The sequence below is a fragment of the Trachurus trachurus genome, assembly GCF_905171665.1.
Source record: "Trachurus trachurus genome assembly, chromosome: 18".
NCBI lineage: Eukaryota > Metazoa > Chordata > Actinopteri > Carangiformes > Carangidae > Trachurus > Trachurus trachurus.
This window is the reverse complement of record NC_139909.1, coordinates 24,983,882-25,006,353: the sequence shown is the minus strand read 5'-3', so window position 1 is coordinate 25,006,353 and position 22,472 is coordinate 24,983,882. Positions and strand designations below refer to the sequence as shown.

Genomic DNA, 22,472 nt, shown 5'->3' with positions numbered 1-22,472 from the left:
CAACGGCCCTTTGCTGTACAGTATGTCATTCCTCCTCTCTCTGTCTCCCCAGTTCCTGTCTCTCGGAGTCTAAAAGCCCCCAAAAATACTAAAAAAGAAAAAGATTATGGTGAAAGTATGGTACATGTATACTGTAGGCTTAATGTGGTGCAAATGTACCACTGCCCGTGTTTTGACAAAACTAGGTTAAATAGAAATCAACCAGCATTTACCTGCGTCTCTTCCTCTTATTATAGCCCAGTCTGCCGTGTGTGTCCATCTGAAGCTTCTCTTCCTGCAGCTTCACAGGCTGTGATTGATGGAACGAGCCAAGTAGCAGAGACAGACAGAGGGAGGCGGATGTATTTATTGAAGCAAAAAAAAGATGGATGGGGGGAGAGAGAGAGGAGGGAGGTGAGAGAGAGAGGTGGGGTAGGGGCGGGGGGGTGGGGTGGGGTGAGGGGCTGTCAGGGCTTCCTTGAATGGCACAGCTATTTCCACCTGCAAAAACAAGGCTTTTGAGTCCCCTGCTGCACCGACTCCCTCTGTCTAAGCCACTGCAGCAGGGATTCAAAAGCCTTGTTTTCTGATGCTATCTGACATGCTGTTATTGGCTTCACTTGCTGCACTTGGAGCCTGCTAATGGATGTGCACAAACAGCCACACATGCGCACACACATGGGCACACACTTTACTTTGGAGTGGAATCGAAATCAAAGCATTTTTCTGTTATTCAGGTCATTCGGTGAGTCACGTGTCACACCAGAAGTGGAGAAAGGTGACAGAGTATGAAGGTATACATTCATAAAAACACCCACACTGGTGCAAACTGAACTCAAAGTGATCTCAACAGCTTTTTAAAGTGGAAACAAAATAGAGGGAAGAAATACTTTAAAGGCAGAGGCACGGGTGAGGAGCTTGTGAAATTGGTGTCAACATAAAGTCAGAGGTGAAGTAATTGCCTCTCAGAAGTTATTGAAGAATCCGGTGTCAGCGGCGTTTTCCTCTCATGCATCTTAAAGAAGGCAGAGCAGCAGCACAGATAGCTGGATTAAACATTACACCTTTTTGGTAGAGCTGTTGAGATAACACTCCGCCCTCTAATGGCTTTACAAATGAAGGCAAGGCAAACATTTGTGTTCATGCTGCAATAAAAAGTGGATGAATAGCTTAAATGGACAAACAGAGGGGGAGATGTCACAGTGGAGCTGACGGAGAGCCGGGGACAGAGGGGACAGAGGAGCATGGTGATTGTGAAATGCAGAAACAGAGCAGGAGGGAGGGGTGGACCAGTTTTCCTCTCTCTGGTCGGACATGAGGGGCTGTGAACTTTGTTCTCTTGGTGCAGTTGGTCAAAAGCAGAGTGTATAAGTTACCCTGTTGATCCATTTATAAGTCATCTCCTTAAACCTTACCAGAGAGGGAGAGGAGGAGAGAAGAGAGATGAACCAGGAGGGAAGGAAGACAGGAGCAACAGGAGGACAAACAGGGGAGTGAAAGGACCAACAAAGTAAAGGAAAGCTTTGGGTTTTACCTACGTCGTCTCTACAGCGTTTTCATCAGAGTGGTCCAGCTGCTGCTGCTGTGATGTGGATGGAAACAAAGGCCGAGGTGGAGGAGGCCAGCAGGAGCGGTGCCAGCTCCAGACGGCGAGTGTTGAACACTGTGCTGCTGTGCACCGGGGACATGAAGCACTTGGACAAACATATGGAGGGTAAGGAAGCCCAGCAGATACATTCTGAATCTTTCCCTCACTTTCTTCTCTTGAAGTATAAAATGAGGTGACCTTTAAAAAAAAAAATGTGTTTCCACAGATGAATAATACATGATGAAGTCTTTTCATAATGTGATTAATGACAGAACCTTTTGGAAAGAGGAGATTTTCCCAAACAAAGAAATGTGTTAAACTGCCATGATCATAAATAAATGGCTCTGTAATGTTTATATTATCATTAAAATATGCAGATGTAATCATCACATAACTCCCATCGTGAATGCTGTTGCACATAAAATATAATCATCATTACAGCCCCATCATGATTCTTTCATAAAACCCCAAATTGACATAAAAGAAACTAAGAGAGAAACTTTTTCAGCATCAGTAAAAACCAGTCTAACCCTCTCTAAAGGTTTTTCACTGTTTTCTTGCTGTCCTCAGACCAGCCGTTTGTGCTGCAGCTGGTGGTGTGGGGCCTGAGAGGGGTGGCCAGGGTGATTCTAGCAAACAACCCGCTGAGTGGAGCTCTCATCCTGGCCGCTCTCTACTGGGCTTCCCCCTGGCAGGGCCTGCTGGGAACTCTGGGTGTACTGGTCTGCACGCTAACAGCTGTTATCACGGGACAAGACAGGTAGACGGACATGAACGAGTGCAAACAAGCAGCCCAGAGATTCACTCAGTTATATATAATACTGTTACATGTAAATATTTAATGCAGGCCTGGAAACACCCGCCAATAATTTACAGGGCTTGTACCACAGGAGCTGATTGACGAATAAGAGCTCTGTGACACAAAGCCCTGTCTTCACCCACACCCACTGCCTGGCAACCTCCATTTCAGCTCCTGTCTCAATATTTATGTCACACAGAGTTTAATATGCAAATTCACATCCTCGTTTATCCTTGTTTAGTTAAAATGAAGCTACTAGTGTTTCATGTCTGACATGCAGAATATATTAAGTGTGACTTCAGGGCCTTTTCTCATTAACAATGAACAGTTGGTTTCACAGCGGCCCATAAAATGTGTTCTCATGTGTGTTTGGATCATGAAAACGAAACAAAACAAAAACTTATTTTTCTTCCTGGACATCATTGTACAGTACAGTAACGTGGGCTTCTTCTCTCTTTGTGTGTGTAGTGCTGAGGTGTCGGGGGGTCTCCATGGCTTTAATGGTATGCTGGTGTCTCTGCTGATGGGAGTGTTTAGCTCGGCTGGAGACTGGTACTGGTGGCTGCTGCTGCCTGTCTGCTTGGGGTCGGCCACATGGTGAGGCACAAACACACACGGCGTAGCCATCATTTTAGAAGTGAGGGGGACAAATTGTTCAAAGGTTTATTGAGTGATTTATCATCCTCTCGCATTCAATTGCACCTCTCCTTAGCAGCTAAAGAACCACACAAACAAACAGAACAGCACCAGGAAACCGACTTTAGCTGATATATACATATATACAATACATATACAATGATATACAAAGTCAAAATCTAAACTAAAGTTGCCAAACTCTGGTTGAGTTGACATAGAATGACCCTGAAGTGCGGGGGACATGTCCCCCGTGTACCCTGCGTCTGCTACGCCCACACACACACATACACGCACACACGCATACACAGCTCGCACTACCATAAAATATTGATGTCATGCCTCCAAAATGACATGACCTGCATCTTTTTAAGCACATGATGTGACAATGATTAAAAATGATTCATGCACTGGGAGTACATTCATTAAATATCCATTGAATGATTGTGGCTATAATTAAAACATAATCTAGTTTATTAGTTTATAATTTAATTAATTAATCTTATTTTAACACCACAGTGAATCACTGTAGGAAACAGAAACAGAACTAAAAGACAAATCAGCCTTTTACACACATATCAAGAGAGAAAACAGATTCTCATTGTCTTGCCTGCAGTTCACTAGAAAAATTGAAGCCACAGTGTGTTTGTACGTCAGGTGTGAACATTTCATTGTGGCATAATTATCACATGCTAAGATTCATTTGTCTGTCTTCACTTCTGTCCTCTGTCCCTCTGTCCCTCTGTCCAGTGTCTTTCTGTTCAGTGGTCTCACCTCATTGTTGGACCGCTGGGACTTACCCGCTGCTGTGTTTCCCTTCAACATCACCATCTTCCTTTACCTTCTTTGTACCGGCCAAGACAATCCGTATTTCCCTCACCACCCAGCTGTGCCACCAGGAGCGCTGGAGCCTAATGTCACCAAACTCATTGCAATAGAGGTAAAGAATAAATTTAACGTTTTGTAACTTTATAAAGTATATGAACTGGATATTATGTATTACTGTAAATGTAAGACACAAAAAATGTCTCTCTCTTTTATGAAAAAAAGACATTTTTTTAACTGTAGCTGCAACTTATGTTTCTATACATGAGGGTGTCCGATTTAACCTGTGATGGTGAGGCCCCTGCCTCACAGTGCAGATGCACATTGGATGTGTTAGCACAGTGTTTTTCAACCTTGGGGTTGGGACCCCACGTGGGATCGCCTGGAATTCAAATGGGGTCCCCTGAAATGTCTAGTAATTGATAAAAAATTACTGATAAAAATATTTTTTTAACCAATTACTATTCTTTTTTAAATTATGATTAAAAACACCACACCCAATCTTAAACAACTGTATTCTATACTTTCACTTTCTCGAATATAAATCGAGTTCAAATATGCAGCATATAAAATTATCTGAGCTGGCACATCTTGATTGATGGCCGCCAGAAATTTGTGATGTGGTCAAAATGGGGTCACGAGCCAAAAAAGGTTGGTAACCACTGTGTTAGCATACGGAAAGAGAGCACTGGAAGGATTTCATTATGATACTTCCTGAGGTCATCGGGTGGTTGTAAGGAGCTGCTACAGATCAAGGCCAAGCAGCTCGTCTCTGCTCACCTTCTTAACATGCAGTGCACTTTGCTCACGTACGGACGGTTTAATGGTGCCATGAGTCTGGCCAATCTTCTGAGAGGAGACTAATATTCTTGTCCAGGATGTGCTGCAAGTGGAAATATTAAGCAGCTGAAATGTGCTGCTACGGGCAGATAATGTCTTCTTATATGAATTCATGATTTGCTAGTCCAGTGGTCACTACATTACGGCGCAGTGGTCCACAGTTCTAACAAAACCCGACACAGTATGACCCCATATGCACCTATAAATAAATGGTACATTAACCCTTTTCTTTTTTTTCTTTTTTAATAGTCTTTTGCTTTGCAGGTTGGCTTCACTTTAATCTGGCAATTCTCTGCACCCAAAGTTTAACAGAGAAGGGGGAGTCATAAAATGTTAACCAAATCCAGTTCAGTTACAGCTGAAGTTGAGTTAAACAGTGAATAAACACTGATGTTATTCCACACAAGATACTGTTTGGATGAGGCTGTTTACAAAAGCTGCATATCTATCCGCAGCACTTATACTCACTTTACATGCTGACATTGTGCCCACATTTTTACAGTATACTAGCAGCATCAGCTAATGGCACCACCAGATTAAAAGCTATTTTTTTAAATCATATTTCACAGCTGTGAATTATCTCTGAACTGAAACAAGTGACTCTCTGTTTTGTCCTCGTATCAGATTAGATTGAAGGGAAAGATCTCTTCAATTTGCATCTTTTTGGTTCAGCATTTCCACAGACCGAGCTGCGGTCATGACGGCATCTGTCACAGTAACATTTGCAGTGAGGCAGCTCATCAGGTCACATGACGAGAACAACAGGTGCAGTGCATATAGGAAGTATCAAAGGGAGATATTAAAGTAGGTGTGACAGAAAATAGCGAAGCAAGAATCCAAAAAGACAAAAACCAAGCTGCACTGAGGCCAGAGTTATCCTCTGTGCAGCTGCCATGTTGCAGCCGGCTCTCCAGAGCGAGCAAGAAACTGATAGGAGCACAGTATGCAAGATCAGCCAGCTATGACTCACCGGTTACTTAGCAACAGTCACTGATGGGGCTCCTGTTAGGAAATTATAATCAGCAAAAACGGTTTTAATTAAAGGCTCTGGTGACTGAGACCCATAGTGGAGGTGAAGCGTTAGTACTCAAGATGTTGTGTTTTATTTTATTTTGCACAGTTTCCCTCCCTGAGATGTGTATAACATTTAGAGCTGTGATGGACAAGGCAGCTCAGGATTAAACACCACAAGTGTCTGTCAGGTTCCCAGGAAGTTGAAGGGGGGTTTGATAGGTCGGCTATGATTAAATGCACTTACCTTGTCCTGCCTCTCATGAGACTTGGACAAAAGAACCCAGACTCCCACCACCTGCTGCAGTCGGCCTCTGATCTCTGCAGACCAGCTGGCACGGCACTGCTTAAAGAGCAACTGAATTTTAATCTCTGTGCTCTTCTGTCAGACACAGACAGGACAGATGATGAATCTGAATCTATCTTATTCCAAATGTAACAAGTATATAGACAGATTTATAAATTACTACTTGCATTATGTGCTTATTTTATGGAACATCATTCAATAAACCCTACTTTCACTTTCAATGTATTTATTATCTGGAGGACAGTGAGTGTACAGTGTTCAGCATTCCCCTCTAAAGAGGAAGGGGTGTGGCTGTACCCAATTGCAGCCAGGGCTGATTTCCCCCTGCCAGATGTTGTTAGGCGTAGTACCTCAAAAGAACAATAAAAATAGTTAAAATAATAATAATAGCTACAATCAAAGTACAATGCAATGCAAGGCACACAGGCAGCAGTCCACCAACATATGAAACTAGACAATACACAATACAATTATAATGAGTATGAGTCACAGTATAATATAATGCAAAGCACATACAGTAGGCAATAGACAATTATTAAATAAAGGAAATGTAGCATATGCTACAAATGAACATATGCACAATACAGTACATACAATCCATAATAAGCTATATCTGCACTGTATTTACTATTTTAGCATCTCAGTGCATGAGATTTTAAACCAGTCATTATTCCATGTGAACAATGTCTCTGATCAGGATGTGTGTTCCCTGCCGTCTGCAGTCTGTATAGATGAAAACTGATGTTGCTTCATGTCTGCTTTATGTGCAGATAACTGACTCATGCTTTACAGTATACACCTAGAATTACTGTCTCAGACTGATGACCTTAAAAGGACATCACCTATTAAGAAGGATAAGGTTATGGTCAACAAGGGCAGGAGGTGTAGGTAATCATATTTTTTCCAGAGCATCTTTCCACTTTCATCTCCTCAGAGTTGAACGGGTCAGTACATTTTGCGGAGGTGAAATATAATCTACAGGAAAATACAAATGTGGTGCATGAGAGAAAGTTCAAAAAGTTCAGCTCAACTCGGTTCTACCTGCAGTTCTTAGCTGCATCAAAATTCAGTATACTGGAACAGTGCATTTGCTTTACAATGTAGCCTCTTCTTTTCTGTCTGCAGTCTGACCTTGCTTTATGTTTTCTCTTGAAACATAATACTGAAGACACTTCACCAAACCTTTAAGAGGGCTTCATCTTATGTTATGGAAGCGTCTGACGGGGAGAAGGCCGAGTGAAGTGGCGTTCAGAGTGTGGTAGAGTCGGTGTGTTTTAGAAGTGAAGAGGGATGCTGCGTCTCTGCACACGAGGATCTGCCAACTGACTGTGAAGTTGTCTAAACTAGATTATCTACGCTGACTAAAGCCTCTCAGCGCTGTGAGGTGTCCTGAATACAGAGCCAAGATTTACACACCATTCTATTAACACGCATCACACCCCATGGCACAGTATGTCCCGTACACTGTATAATTACTTTCCACAAGTTTCAGCCCCTCCACCTCTTTCTTCATAGTTCTTACTTTATTTCAGCCTCTCCTTCATGTTCCATCCCCTCCAATTCAATCTCTTTTTTAATAACTCATATATTTTCCTCCCGGTTTCCCTCCATCTATCTGTCTCTCGCTTTGTAAGTGCAGTTTTTTCCATGTAATAAATTCTCTTTCATTTGTTACTTTGGAGATTTAAAACCCTTAAATCCTGCTTTTTATCTCCTCTGCCTCCCCTCTCCCCAGACACGATCCATTTCTCTGCTCCCCTATGCAAATCTCCATCCTCCATCCTCCTTCTCCCTCTGCCTTCATTACTTTTTCAATTATCAGTCTCTTTTGTCCCTCTTTCCTCTCCCTCCTCATAGTTCATCTCACAATAAACAGCTCTATAACCTTGTTTCAAGGCTGCTATAATTAAGTCAGTTTTTTTTTGTTCTAGTCCACCTGAAAGAATCTCAACCTCTCATTCCATTCTCTCTTTCTTTCATTCTTTATTCCTTCCTTTCTTTCTTTCCTCCTCCTCTTCTCTTTCTATTTCCCTTTTCATTTGTATTTTCTGTCCTCTATTCCTTCCTTGTCCTCCACGGATCATCATTTCCTCCTTTCTTCTCTCCTCCTCCTCTCGTCTTTCCAATGGCTCTCTCTGGAGATGGCGATGACGTCGGTCCTATTTATATTTAATGTCTTCAGCTTTCACTCTGCTGAGGATGGCGCTCTGGCTGCACTACCACGGCACCATGTTTAAACTCACTGGACACGAGCACATGCACACACACACACACATGTACACTTTTAGATCACGCAAGCACACACCGAGAGTTGTGTGGCAGCAATAGGCTAATTGAAGATCATTTATGGCTTGTAAATATAGGCAGGTGCACCCATCACGTCGCCATGGTAACTCTTCACTTCTCAGTGTCAGCTGGGAATGCAGCGCATGTGTGTGTTAGACTGTGTGTGTATTGACTGGGTGATTTCACATATTTTTTTCATATTTTATTTTACACTTGAATATAAAATAGTAAATGATGATGATGATTAGTGTGTATGAATATCCACATCGTATCCAGCATGTAAAAGTCATAACAGACTCTCTTACCCCAAATTCATCACTACAGGTTTCTCACATTGTTGTGTGAGCTCTCCAGTGCGGTACATACAAGCTGTTATTTGTATTCCTTGATTACATTTTGTTTCCTGTACAGAGACAATGAGATATGAATCTATTTATCATAGACAGAGAATCAATGTGTGATGCTAACAACTGAATCCTGTAAGTGAAGAAAATACCTGACAATAGCCAGGAGATTACTCACAACCCGCTAATTAATCACATACATTTAATTAACCGTCCAGATGCATAGCATGTTAACCTGGCCGCCCCATGCTGACAGCCTATTCCCTGGGCTTCAGCAGTGTGTGGGGTTGAACAGAAACACATGTGTCTGTTTAACCAGGAAGTCTTGAAGGCGCTAATCAGGTACATGACACAGGCTTATAATAACATCTCAGTATGGTTTGTTTAGACCAGAGGAAGCTCAATGACTACACTATCAAAGTGTAATGTGTTGATATTGTATCACAATGTATCATATATCGTATCATTCTCTTGCATCATATTGTGGTGCATTATATTAGTATTATAGTATAGTCTCATATTGTATTATAACTGACATAGCCTATGTATAGCATGATATACTAACTCTTCCTCTCCATCTGTTAACTCTATGCAGGTGATACGTGGCATCCCTCTGGGTGTGGGTCAGATCTTCGCCTGTGGGGCCCTGGGGCCCTCCCTCCTTATCCTGGGAGCCGTTCTGCTCTACTCCCCCCTGCTGGCCGCCCACTCTCTGCTGGGGTCAGCAGTTGGCACCTTGGTTGGTGAGTGTCAATCTGCATGTTCATGTGTCTGCACGGGAGGAACAGGAGGATTAGTAGAACAGGGCATATTATTAGATTTGTTTGCCAGCCGTCATTATCTCTTTCAGAGGAAAAGCTGCTGTAGAAGAGGTAATCAAATCATGTGATCCATGTGTAGTTTGTTTAGACAATTCTCTAGGCTTTAAATGTGATAAAAGTGGAAATCTTTATTTGTGTTTATCTCGCTAAACAAATCTTCTCAAATATTGTAAATGTCAGTTTATCACAGAGCTTAATTTCTGCAATTTCTGGGTCACCCTACAAAAATGCATCGTCCTTGCATCACCCATCATACAGTACCTGTGCCAGTAGCATAATGCGGTATCATAAACTTTTGTCTTAGGTGACAGAAAAGACCTTTCATTTATTAAACCATCAGCCTGATCTTATATAGCTACAGTATACTGCAGGCTCAGCTGCCTGTACGGCAACTGTTAGCCCACAGTTACAGTTAAAATCAGAGTAAGCAGATGAAGCCATCTGGCAGAGAGACCAAGTGTCAGCAGCTCATACAAATATGAAACTGTAAGACAGGCAGCAGGAGCCTGCGTGCAGCCGCTCAGCTCCAAAAGACACACAGCAATTAGCCAGGGTGCTAATAACCACTGGCTTGTGTTCAAACACACAGGCCCGTGGCTACGTATGCCTTTTACATCTGCCTCACTGTGACTAGTCAGAGAGAGAGAGAGATGCTGTCAGTTTAAAAGACTTCAGCCCCCAGTTCCGTCTGCCTCTACAACAATACACAGCTCTGAAATACTTGTTGTGTGTGCGTGCGTGCGTGTGTGCATGTGGCTATGAGTCATACTGTAAAAATAAAAACAGTTTGCCCGCACACTTGCAAAACCGTCGACCAGAGCACACAGTGGCAGGAGCACACACACACACACACTAATATACATACACACAGTGCTGCATTAAAAACAACAGTGAGGCAAGAAAGTGATCAAAGAGATGTGGCTCTAATGAGACTGTGTAGGCAACACAGGGCTGAAAGGAAACAGCCAGCTACAGCAGCACCACGACTAACAGCATAACACCAAATATGGTCTCTATTGTTTCGTAATCTCTTGGTCCTTTCAACCTTTCTTCTTTCTTCCCATTGTACACTCCTCTTCTTCCGTGTGTTCTCCTGTGCTTTTCTTCTTCTCCAGCTCAGGATTTTAGCATGAATGAAGTCATTTGTAGCCCTAACTCATCTTGGAAAAAGTCAGCCATTATTTTATTAATTTCTTTCATTTGGATGCTTCAGTTTTCATGGTTCCACCAGAGGCAGTTTTCTATTGGAAATGCAGCTGCTATCCTTTTAACAATCTCCAAGGAATGAGAGCACATTACACTAAGTCTTACTCCACTTTTCAGAGTGCTTCGGGGTGAAGGCATTTACTTTCATATGTTACTGTCACTTTGAATGTCTGAAGAATGAGGCTGGTAATTCGGTACTTTGTAATACTACTAATCTGTCTTACTGTCAACAGAGCCAATAAAAAGACTAAAACTAACAAGAGGTTGAACCTACACAGTCTGGTGAAGCTTCAACAGACAGACGTCATTGTCCAGAACCCATTTAAAACATCAATAAACCCACTGGGAGATGAGAACACTCACAATGTTGTGTATTGGGGTCTAATATAGTTTTAGTTATTGTACCATTTTGTTCCAGCTGAGATTTGCTAACTTTTTATCTGTTGTTTCTAAACTTATTTGTTTCTTATATTGTCACTTTGAAACTATGTTTTCAAAAAATGTGATGGAAAAAGTTTGCTATCACTTTTCTTGATGTGAGGAAAGGGTATGGACATTTGAGGTGTTATGCATCTTTTACTGAGCAGTTTGGTGGACCAGCTGCTCTGAACAAATGTAAATGCACACACCCACACACACAGAAACAACTGAAGCCACGACACAGTGAGAAAGTGAAGCGTGTGAAGAAGTGCTACAAGGTTAGATTCAAAACTTAATCCTGACAGAAACAGAGGGAAAGAGAAGGATCAGTATCAGAAGAAAAACGTGTCAGATTGATATGGAGGAGAGAGAGAAGGGATAAAGAGTTGAAAATCAGGGGGCATATATTGAGTGATTGAGCAAAGTAGCACCCCAGAGAAAAGAAACAAAGAGAAAGATGATAACAAATGCAACAGAGAAGAAAAGAGGACTCCTTAAATGATCTGAGATCTGTGTGGACTGAACTGACACCGTCCTCTGTAGCTCTGCAGACAACAGTCCAGCCCCCTGGCTCGCTCTCGTCTCCTCTCTTACCTCCTCCGATCAACAGCCCTTCTCTTCTCTCTTGTTCTCTCTCTCATCCCTCGTCTCCTTGAATCCTTTCATCTCATCATCCTTCAAAACTTCTCTCCACTTGCATCACCCCCTTTTAGCACCTTTAAAATGCTGAGTGTAAAGATGGCTGTTTGTTTTCAGGAAAAGCGAAGGCGGGAGCGTGCGTTCGTGTGTGTGTGGAGGTGTGTGTGGAATGGATGATGTCATCACCACCCTACTCATTGATTACTGATAGCTGACAGGAACTGATAAGTGTCCACACAACCCCTCCCCTAATCATCCCCAATGTGTGATCGTCCAATCATAGCTTAGCAGCCGTAACCGGGCACAGCAGGCCTCTTGAGCTTTGGGTTCCTCCACATACTGCAGTTTATTTGTTTATTTGTTTATTTGGATCCCCATTAGCTGTTACTACTGCAACAGCTACTCTTCCTGGGGTCCAGTAAGAGAGGAGAGAGGGAGAGACAGGAGAGACACCATCCTCAGAGTTTGGATATTGTTTTTGGGTTACACTTTATAATAAGTGTACTATTAAGCATAAAGCATTAAAGGAGACATATTCTGTCCCCTTTCCATAAAGTAAAATAGTTCCCAGGTGTCTTAAAGACATGTCTGTGACATGCTGTGGTCAAAATCCCCCAAGGATCAAACATCACAGCTCTTTTCATCCTCTCAAAACAGCCCTGTTCAGAACGGTTGGTTTCAGTGCCTGTCCCTTTAAATGCAAACGAGCCACTGCTTGCCCCGCCCCTTCTACTGGTCCCAGGTAGGGGTGGTATTATGCAAATTTGAATCCTAGTTACATCACTGGAAGACAACTGAGGGAGCAGCTCGTAAAGCAACGTGGATTTCAACCTATAGGGAGCCTGCACATTACAGATTTTTTTAGATTTTTTAATATTTCCATAATATGTCCCCTTTAAATACTGAATTCATCATCTATAACACATGAATACTCATTAGAATGTAGTTTATAAACACAGTTAAAAATGTTTTACTCATCATTGAGAAGCACCAGCTGTATTTATAAACTACATACTAATGAGTATTCATGCATTATAATGATGATGATGATGATGATGATGATTATGAATTTATTAGTGATTAACTAATGCTTAATAGCGTGTACTTTCATTGACCTCCGCAATGTGGTGTGTTGATGTGAGAGACCAAAGGCAGCTAATGTTAGAGATGTGTGGATCCATGACGACAGGCGGAGGAAATCAGTGTAGGGTCTCTCTGTGTGTAATCAGCTTCACCACCTTAATGCCTCCTTTGTCTGTGAGAGAAGCGTGAGGATGACGGAGCAGCAGCATGGGTCAGGCTGAGACAGGGAAGAGCTCGCCTGGGACTGGCAGAGTGCTGGGCCATATTTAGAGCTGTCACTCACTGCTCGGCGGCGTAAACTATTCCCAGAAGGGGTTTCTAGAGGAGGGGATCACGGGCTGTATGTAGGCCAGAGCCTCTTCCACCTTCTGCGGCATTCTTATTGTCGGAGAGTGATTGTAGAAATTCTTCACAGCCAGATCAGAGTCAGGACATTAGAGAAAGTGAGGCAGTTGGAGAAGTCAGACAGAGTTCACTGCGGAAGTCTTTGAAGTAGCTTTGTATTTATGTTGTGAAACCCTGCGTGAATGGCACTTCCAGCTAAAAATCTCACAGCTTCTATCTCCGGTTTGATGAACTGTACAGCATCACACAGAAGCAGAGTCACTGCAAACTGAAAATGACTTTTATATGCTGAATTATTTTGAACTTGTATAGCCTGCACCTCAGTTTCTTGCAATTTTCTTCCCATTACTGGTGTTATTGTCGAAGCATAGCTAACAGTTTGAGTCAGACCTGTAGATGTTACATAACAGACCTTAAGAAGAGCTACTGTCTATACAGTCTGGGATGTGAATGAGAATTCATTATAACTCACTGAATGAAACTATTTGAAGTGTCTGTTTAGAAAGTTAGCAGTGCATAAGGGTGGCTATGACGCTCATCTCAGCAACTACTAATTGGTCTATTGTGAAATGTTGTGTAATTATTCAAAGTCCTATATCACTGGCTTTCCTCTCTTTGTGGTTTTATGCAAATTTCCTCCTGCTGCCATCATTAAGTCAACATTTTATTCTTATTCTTTGATTTATAACCATGCAAAACTATAGGCATTCACATAACTTTGTTTTGAGTTGTCAACATAACTATGTTAACACACGATGTTCCCTGCTAACCATAAGCCTGCATGTTTCCATATTAATGAGAGTGTGGTAGCCTACACTGACAGTAGCCCTCTAGCATGTTAGCAAGGATTTAGAGGAAGACATGAAGACATAATTTATTGTCCAGCGACATCAGTGTAAGTTCAGCGTCAGTCTGGGCCATTCTCTCTGTTACAAGTCAATAAAATGCCAAGTGATAAAACTATAATTTGAAGGTAAAATTGTTACATACTGTTGCTTTAACTTCTTACAAAAGCAAATCAATTCACAATAATTCTAGTAGGATAAAATACCACCAACGTAGCAAACATGACGTAAAGCATTAGAAGCATTCACAAAGGAAGAGAGTTGTAGAAATACAATATCTGAAATGAGTTTGCTAGCTATAGAAATGTTGGTGTACAGTACATAGAGACTTATCACACGCACCCTTCAGTGCTTTATGGACTGTAACAGACAGTTCCCCCAACAGCCCATGCTGCTGATATCTGAACAGTGTTAACAAACGAGCCCACATCCAGAGCAATCCATTTAGCTGCGTCCAAGAAACAGCTTACCCCCCACAGGCATCGAAAGGACACAATGATGGATTCACCAGCTGAATGAAAAGGCCCGAATGCAAAGCTAGCCATTAGCCACTAACATCGCCAGAAAGCAAGATATTACGTGCAGTTCATTTCAGTTGTTCATTCCAACCTATTAAACCGCCCTGCGTTTAGTCTGCAGCCAGTCACTGTGGTGTGATGCAGAGAGAGAGAAGGAGAGGAGAGGAGAGGAGAGGAGAGGAGAGGAGAGGAGAGGAGAGGAGATATTAGGTTTAATATGAGCTTTCTGACTCATTCTATTAGCATAGAAAACATCATATTGAAAATGACTCACATGCACATACCATACACAAACATACACACATACAGTACACAATTTTACTATCCTCTGGGGCGTCTCTCCTACACCACCATTAGCCTTTAATGACACCCTCATGTGGGGAGGGAGCACAGAGAACAGGGGGGCGTGATGAAGGGAGTGAGGAACAGGGAGGGGAACAAGAGAAGTACTATGGAGGAGAAACAAAGGAAAACTGTGAGGATAAACAACAGGGAGATGGAGAGGAAGATAATGAAGTGTGGGATGAGGAAGAGACATGATGAGCGTGGAGGGTTTAAAGAGCGACTGCAGGCAAGAGTAACTGTGAAAGGGGGGGGGGGATAAACAGAGAGAGGGGGGTGGATGACAGTGTAGCCCAGCAGACACACAGAGACAGGCAGCAGCACCGGGGTGTGGTCAGTCTGCCTCAGGACCAGACTACTAAACTGCAGCCCACAATGCCTGGTAATAAGGAAATCAATCACAGCCCAGCCCGAGCACCATTTATCTAGAGGAGCTTCTAAAATTTACAGTTACTGCAGATGAACTCTTTATAAAAAAAAAACCTGCAGTAGTAATACAGGGTGGAGAAGCTGCAGCAATAAACACTGTGACACCACATCTTCTCTAGAATAAGGAGGAAATACTCATAAAGAACATATGGCACCAAAGTGGAATAGTTGTTCATATGACAAGGCAAACACGCTCAAGGAGCAAACGACAAGTTCTGCCCACTCACCCACGAGCACGCTGAGCTGTCTGCACGTGTGTCTAAATAATACATATACAGTCTATCTACAGCACAGGGAGGCTGACAGGGTCACTATTCTCTGCAGTCAGACAGTGCTCAGTAATATTTTATGATATTATCTTAGTCAAGAAGGTGAAATGCACATTTTCTGCTGCAGACATCTGACATGTCTAGAAAGAAAACAAGAAAAACATACATAAACATATGAGTGTAGATGTTCTACATTAAATAACACATATGGTCACAGCATGTTATACAACACAGATATTTTAATAAATGCAGGGATGTGCATATATCCTCTTCTAGGTGACATAATTATATTGCACCTAAAATTGCAATTGAAATTGTGTGATGCATGTGGCGTGCACTTATTCATTTTCTTACATGCAACTAGCAGACCTTGCACGCAGCTGCAAACTCTCCTTTTCTTCCCTGGTTTCTCTGTTAATGTTATGTGTGTGTTTGTGCTATTACTGTACAGTATGTGTTTGTGCTATGAGCATGGGGTGTGCGAGCCACCAAATGGAATTGCCCTTTATGGGATTAATAAAGTAGTCTTGAGTCTTAAAAGATACAGGTACATATCATATATTTCATTTCTGCATGGATTAATACAGAAATATAGAAGTGTTAGTATGTGTCTGTAATTCAGTTTATTGAACTCTTCCAAATGTTAAATACTGCAGGGAAATGTTTAGCAGTGTGCTTGTTGGTCCTGAATGGAGCTTGTCTGCCTTTTCAGCTGAACTCCAGTCTTTCTGATGTAATTGTGCTCCTATTGTTATTCTCCGTCACACGTGGGGAGAAAAACACGGTGCAGCTGCTGCTGGAACCGGCACAGAGAAGGTCGGTACCTTTTTGCCTGGCTGAGATTTGAGATCTGGGTCAACGTGCCCCAGTGCAGTCTGCCCACAGCCTCAGTATTAAAGCGGGCTGTTTGTTTGGTACGGATGTGAGTCAGAGGTGAGACACTGACCTCGTGCTCAACCACCTACTGCATCAGTGCTCTGCAGCAGTAACACAGAGAGACTGGATGATGGAACCGGGGCAGAAAAATGTTTTATCTTCAGTGTATTTCAGATAATAAATATTATTACTATGCAAATGAAAAGGAAGATCTGACACTTAAGTCAAAGTTCTAAGTCCTTTATGATTTATTCATGCTGACCTTCCACTCTCTCATAAATCTTCATAACATACAGTATGTAAAACAATTTGTTTGACTGTCACATGGTCTACTGCTGCTCTACAAGCAAGGTCTTTGTCATCACTTCCCCTCAGCGCAGCAATACTCACACATTGCATAACAATTGGCTGAGCACAGACTTCCAAACTTTAAAACGTATAATACAACAGACAAAGTACTGTGGGATGGTTCCCCTGGTACATTATATCCTGTAAATACTATTACACAAGACTCCTAAAATCTGGAGATGACATCGTGGTGTTTTTAAGAATCAGTAACGTCTTCTATGCTGCAGCGGATACACGTATCCCTTCTGTGTAAATAAAAACATGGGAATGGACGAGGAAAATCTAGAAATTTCTTTTTTAGGTTGTGGACACAAAATAAATACAGTACTGAGAGTGACCATACAACAGCATGTGTCTACCGCCACCACATGGATCATTCTAGTACTACACTTTAGTACAAGTAAGCGTACTCTGCCTGTGTATTTCCATGTATGACTCAGTGTGTGTGTGTGTGTGTGTGTGTGTGTGTGTGTGTGTGTGTGTGTGTGTGTGTGTGTGTGTGTGTGTGTGTGTGTGTGTGTGTGTGTGTGTGTGTGTGTGTGTGTGTGTGTGTAGGTCTATCCATGGCGGTGCGTCATGCCTCTCTGTACTCCGGGCTGTCAGGGTTTAATGGAGCTCTGGGCTGCATGGCCGTTGGAGGGCTCTTCTTCACCTTCAGCTGGAGGACTCACCTCTTTGCCATTGCCAGCGGTGACTAAACACACACACACACATACACACACACACACACACACACACACACACATTCAAACACAGAGACACACACAGTCGCTATCTACTGTAACATATCATTACTGTGTTGAATCCTTAACTATAAATTGTCTTTTCATGGTTTTTCACAGAAAAAGAAGAATAATCATAATTTTCAGGTTTTTAATAACATCTGATTTGCAGTAATATTAAAAGAGACTCAGATGTGAATAAATCCTTCTTTATTCTGTCGTTACTCCTCTCAGTGTGCTCTGTCCATGGTACTGAAACAATCGAATCCTTCTAAAAATTCAAATTCATTTTAATTCTTTCTCTTTCTATTAAAGTTGACAATAATTCAAGTATAAAATAAATTTTAAATGCAGCACAGTGCATATGAAAGAGATGAAGAGGGGTTTGGCAGGAATGCTGAAGCATCACTTTTCCTTCAACCGTCAAATTTTTCCTCCTTTCAACAGGTTCTGATTGAATTGAATTTTACTATCCTGTGTCCTTCTTGTCCTGTTATTTGATTTGCCTGAGTCATTTACTGTAAGTCAAAGATGTCACTAACTGGATCGTTGCTCCTCTCTGTAAACTGTGCCCTCTCTTCTGCTGAATCAGCCACATGCTGAATCATGCCTTCTGAGGGAGGGGAAAGGGCTCCTTTGTGTAAAGATGGAGGCATGTGACTGAGGAACATTTTCTTAATATCTCACCTACTGTTAAACTCAGCAGTGCCTCTAAAAACAGCCAGGAGGAAGATTTCCACTTTTCCATCCCACCTCTTTCACTCTACATCCTTTGTATCCCTCTGGTTTTCTTCAGTGACTGGCTGTGATTACAGAGCTGAGGTTAATAATTCAGTCATTTTGTAAATTCTAATCATGATTTAATGGCTCCACTTAGCTTTTCATGTCCCTCCCTCTCTACCTCAGCTCTCCCTTCTGACAAATTGACAAAATTACATGCTCATGCATACACACACACACAGTGGATCTGAAATTAGCACTGACCGGCTTTGCCAGGTAGCTAATCTGCTCAAATTGGTCCTAATTGGAGCTTTCATTGCTTCTACTATGCAGCGTAACCGCAGCCAACGTCTGTGTGTACATCTGCAACCTGGGGAAAGATACAGAGAGTGAGAGTGGAGGATATATTTAGCCTAAATCTCTTCTCTTCTGCCTGCAGCGTTCTTCTCTGCATACGCTGACATCGCTCTGTGCAACCTGCTGGGAACTGTAAGTACACACACTTAGTGGCACGTGTGTGTGAAGCTGCAACACCATGGACATATTTTTTTTTACTTTTTAAGCAAAGGGGGACTCAACTTGAGGTTTTTTCTCAGTACTGATGTCCAGATGAAGCTGTGCACTGCACGAAACAGCAAAAATATTGTTCCAACACCTCCCACAGTGAAAGTATGGAGGTCTGCTGCATTTAATTTCGATGATTCTCACTTAGATTAACCAACACACCCTTATGAAAGATATAAACACACTGTAGATTAAGTTCCTAACAAACGGTCCACCCAACATAACTACAATGTCCACAGGCAATTTGAAAGATGAGCATGGCAAATAAGTTTTCAATATGTTATATTATAATAAATTAGATGTTATAATAATGCCCAAAATACAATAATTCGATTTTATTTTGTTATTTGCATTTGTTGAAAAACAATTGAAAATGCACGCACATCCACAAAATCTAAAAGCTGGCTGCCAGACAAAAAAATTGCAAAGCACAAAGTCTGCACCAGCAGAAGCTCCAAGATAATTGTTTATTATCACCTTGATAATAAACAATTACCTTGGAGCTGCTGCTGGTGTGCAGACTTTGTGTTTTGCCTATTATTTGCATTTGTTCTCATCTTCCCTCCAATTTGCTGAGGACCCCCTAGGAACCCCTGGCGGCCCCCCAGGGGGCCCCGGCCCCCACTTTAAAAACCACTGCATTAGAGCACTGCTGCTGTCCAGCCAGGTACAGCAGACCTGCTAATTATCACATATTGTCGGGACGTTTCCTGTTCATTTAGTTGCTCCATATAATCTGGCAGGTGCTCATTCATTCTGCTTAGTGCTCAGTGCTTCACACTCTGTCTGCTGCCATAAAACTCCATCTGCCTCTTCAGCCTCTATAAGCATTAGCATTAGCTGTGGTTACAGGGTAAGTACTCTGTGCTGTTATGTTGATCAGATATTGTTATTGCCTCTAAGATGTGCCAGAGCATCACATTACAGAGCCAAAGAGAAAATGTCAGGTTGAAATAAACAGTTAAACTTGATGTCAGTGCTGCATCAACACCACAGTAGGAATAATGAACCCCTTGGGTGGCTTCACTCATTCTTATTTATTATATTTTTAAAAACTTCCTCTCTCTCTCTGCCTAGGTGGGTCTCCCAGCATGTAGTTGGGCAGCCACTCTGGTAGCCACCCTGATGCTGCTGATGACTGGCAGTTTAGGAGCGTACCGCATCCCTATTGGCCAGGTTATGGCCCCTGAACACAACCTGCGCTCTCGCAGCCACTGGGCAGCTGGGAACACTGCAGACAAGGAGAGCACTGATGTGTAGTGTCAGGACACACACACACACACACACACACACACACACACACACACACACACACACACACACACACACACACACACACACACACACACACACACACACACACTACTGTAATATATGAATACTTGTTGGTTGGACCAGACCAATATTATATACGTTCTCTTTGTTTACTCTGTAACTGAGGAGGTCAACTCAGTGTAACATTTTGAGGGAGTTTTCACTTTATATTTTTCCCACAAGGTGGCGCTGTATGTTCAGTAATAAAATGTTAAATATGAGGCATTAGAGTCAGTCTCAACCATTTCTATAAAATGTCATATTTTCAGTCATGTTGTCTCCATGTCTTACCACCTGTGTCTCTGTACTTCAGTTTACTGTGTCTCCTACATTGACCCACTAAATCCCAAAAACAATGACAAAGTTAAAGGGAAAGAAAACATCTTTTAATTGTCATGAAATCAACAAGTCAGTTCCATAAAATCGTTCATTGTTAAAATGACAGTTTGACTGTTATCAATAAAAACACATAATGAATTCTACAGTAATTATTATTATTTTTTAACCCCATCATTACCCTGCATAGACATACTACAGTACATACAGTAGCACTCGACTGGAACTCATTGTAAAAACAGACTGTACATGTGCCTCAACGCAGGCAGACAGTGAGACGATGAGTGACACACACACGACAGGTACTGTGTTTCTGAAATGGACGGAGTGGTTGGCTGCTTTGGCCTGGAGATCGAAGGCAGCATCATTATCATTATCATTATTATCGATATTATCATATCAGTATTGAACATTTTTTTGAATGACAAAGAGAGGGTTTTTCTTCATTACTTATCTTTTTTCATTAATTTGTTTGTTTTTTGTTAATTCTACATTTATTTTTGTCTTTTTTCACAGCGCTTCATGTTGCCTGTGTAGCTTACATATACTCCCCATCACCATACCTATTCACAAACACACACATGCCCACATCCACACATACCTAGACTAGATCACATACATCTTGATGTACTGTAAAAAAAAAAAAAAAAAAAAAAAAAAAACATACAAATACACTTACATACAGGTGCAGTGACAACCTCCTGCAACAAACAATATTATCTTTTCTAAAATGTTTCTTTACATCATGCATTTCTATCTCAGTGCTCTAAGATATTTTTTTGTCTACGTCATTTTCAGTTCTGGGACTAAACTCTTATTATCATGAAGTACCTCACTGACAATGGTGATGCGGTCGGTCACATGAAGAAACCTACAAAAGTGCCTTTCAGTCTGTGATTGATCGAGCGTAAAAACAATAACTTAAAAAAAAAAAGAAAAAAAATTTAAAGTAGAAATATAAATAGTTGCACAAAGTGTCTTTTTTTTAGGCTGCGTTACAAAAAAATGAACATTCATAGTTCTACATACTTTCAGTTGAAGATCTGATTGTGAGTGCTGTTCTGTTTCTTTTAGCATGGCTGTGTGTGTTTGTGTGTGTGGGTGTGTATTATGGTATATTGGTATATAAGAGAGAGCATCAAGGCAGAATGACACAGATGTCATCTTAGTTGCTATACTGGATCTGGCACACACTCACACACAAATCACGTGCACTTCATACAAATCATACACACACATACACACCGGTGATGTTCAGAGCATCTGACAACTGTAAATGATGCAAAATGAAGGAGAGGTATCTATTATATCCAACTGAACCAAGTGTAAACAGATTGTGCGTGTGTGTGTGTCTGTGTTTTGTGTATTTTTTATGTCCTAATGATTGTTCTCATGCACAGGAATCTAAAATTTAATGATGATCTTGTTTTTTATCTGATGAATGTCAGCGTGCATGCACTTTATTAGGTTTTCTCCTAACACTTTACAGCTATGGTGGCTAAGAGAAGCCCAATAAAAAAAATCTATTCCATCGAAATGAAGTGTGTTTGTGTGGGTCAGTGTCAGCACATGTAATCCTACTTTGAGAACAGCCACACAATGTTTTGTTCTTCATGCATGTAAACATTCATCTAAACTAAGCAAGTGTAAACAGTGACGCTGTGCCCGGGTCTGGTCTGGGGTCAGCAGACTGTCAACCCAACAGGACAGGAGCTAGAAAGCAACATCCTAACTTTTAAGAGAAAAAAAAAAGATCATTTATACAAAGCAGAGGGAGCAGAGCACAAGAATCCTAACTCTGGTCGAGTTCAGGAGCGGATAATCCTCTTGTTATCTTATGTCAGCCAAAGGGAATAGTTTGACATTTTAGGAAACGCTTTCACTTTCTTGCCGAGAGATTCTCATATCTGTACAGTACGGAGGGAGCTTAGTTCAGCACAAAGACTGAAGTTATATCTCATTTACTCTATACAAAAGACAAAATGTCTCCACTCTCAGTCTATGAACCACACAGGAAGAAAGAGTCCAGCGCAACATGTCACTTCAGTCAGAAAGACTGTCTC

The 22,472-nt window shown here is 41.7% G+C and overlaps 1 protein-coding gene across 1 annotated transcript; it reads left to right on the top strand.

Annotated features, from left to right (window-relative positions):
• Positions 1–1,572: 1,572 nt before the first annotated feature.
• Positions 1,573–20,019, top strand: LOC311001967 (urea transporter 1; the record flags this gene model as incomplete). The annotated part of the gene is made up of 8 exons (XM_083993146.1): positions 1,573–1,693; positions 2,138–2,327; positions 2,835–2,963; positions 3,750–3,939; positions 9,208–9,355; positions 17,309–17,443; positions 18,635–18,684; positions 19,837–20,019. The coding sequence occupies 8 exons, from the start codon at positions 1,573–1,575 to the stop codon at positions 20,017–20,019; spliced, it is 1,146 nt and encodes a 381-aa protein (XP_083849272.1).
• Between the last annotated feature and the right edge of the window lie 2,453 nt (positions 20,020–22,472).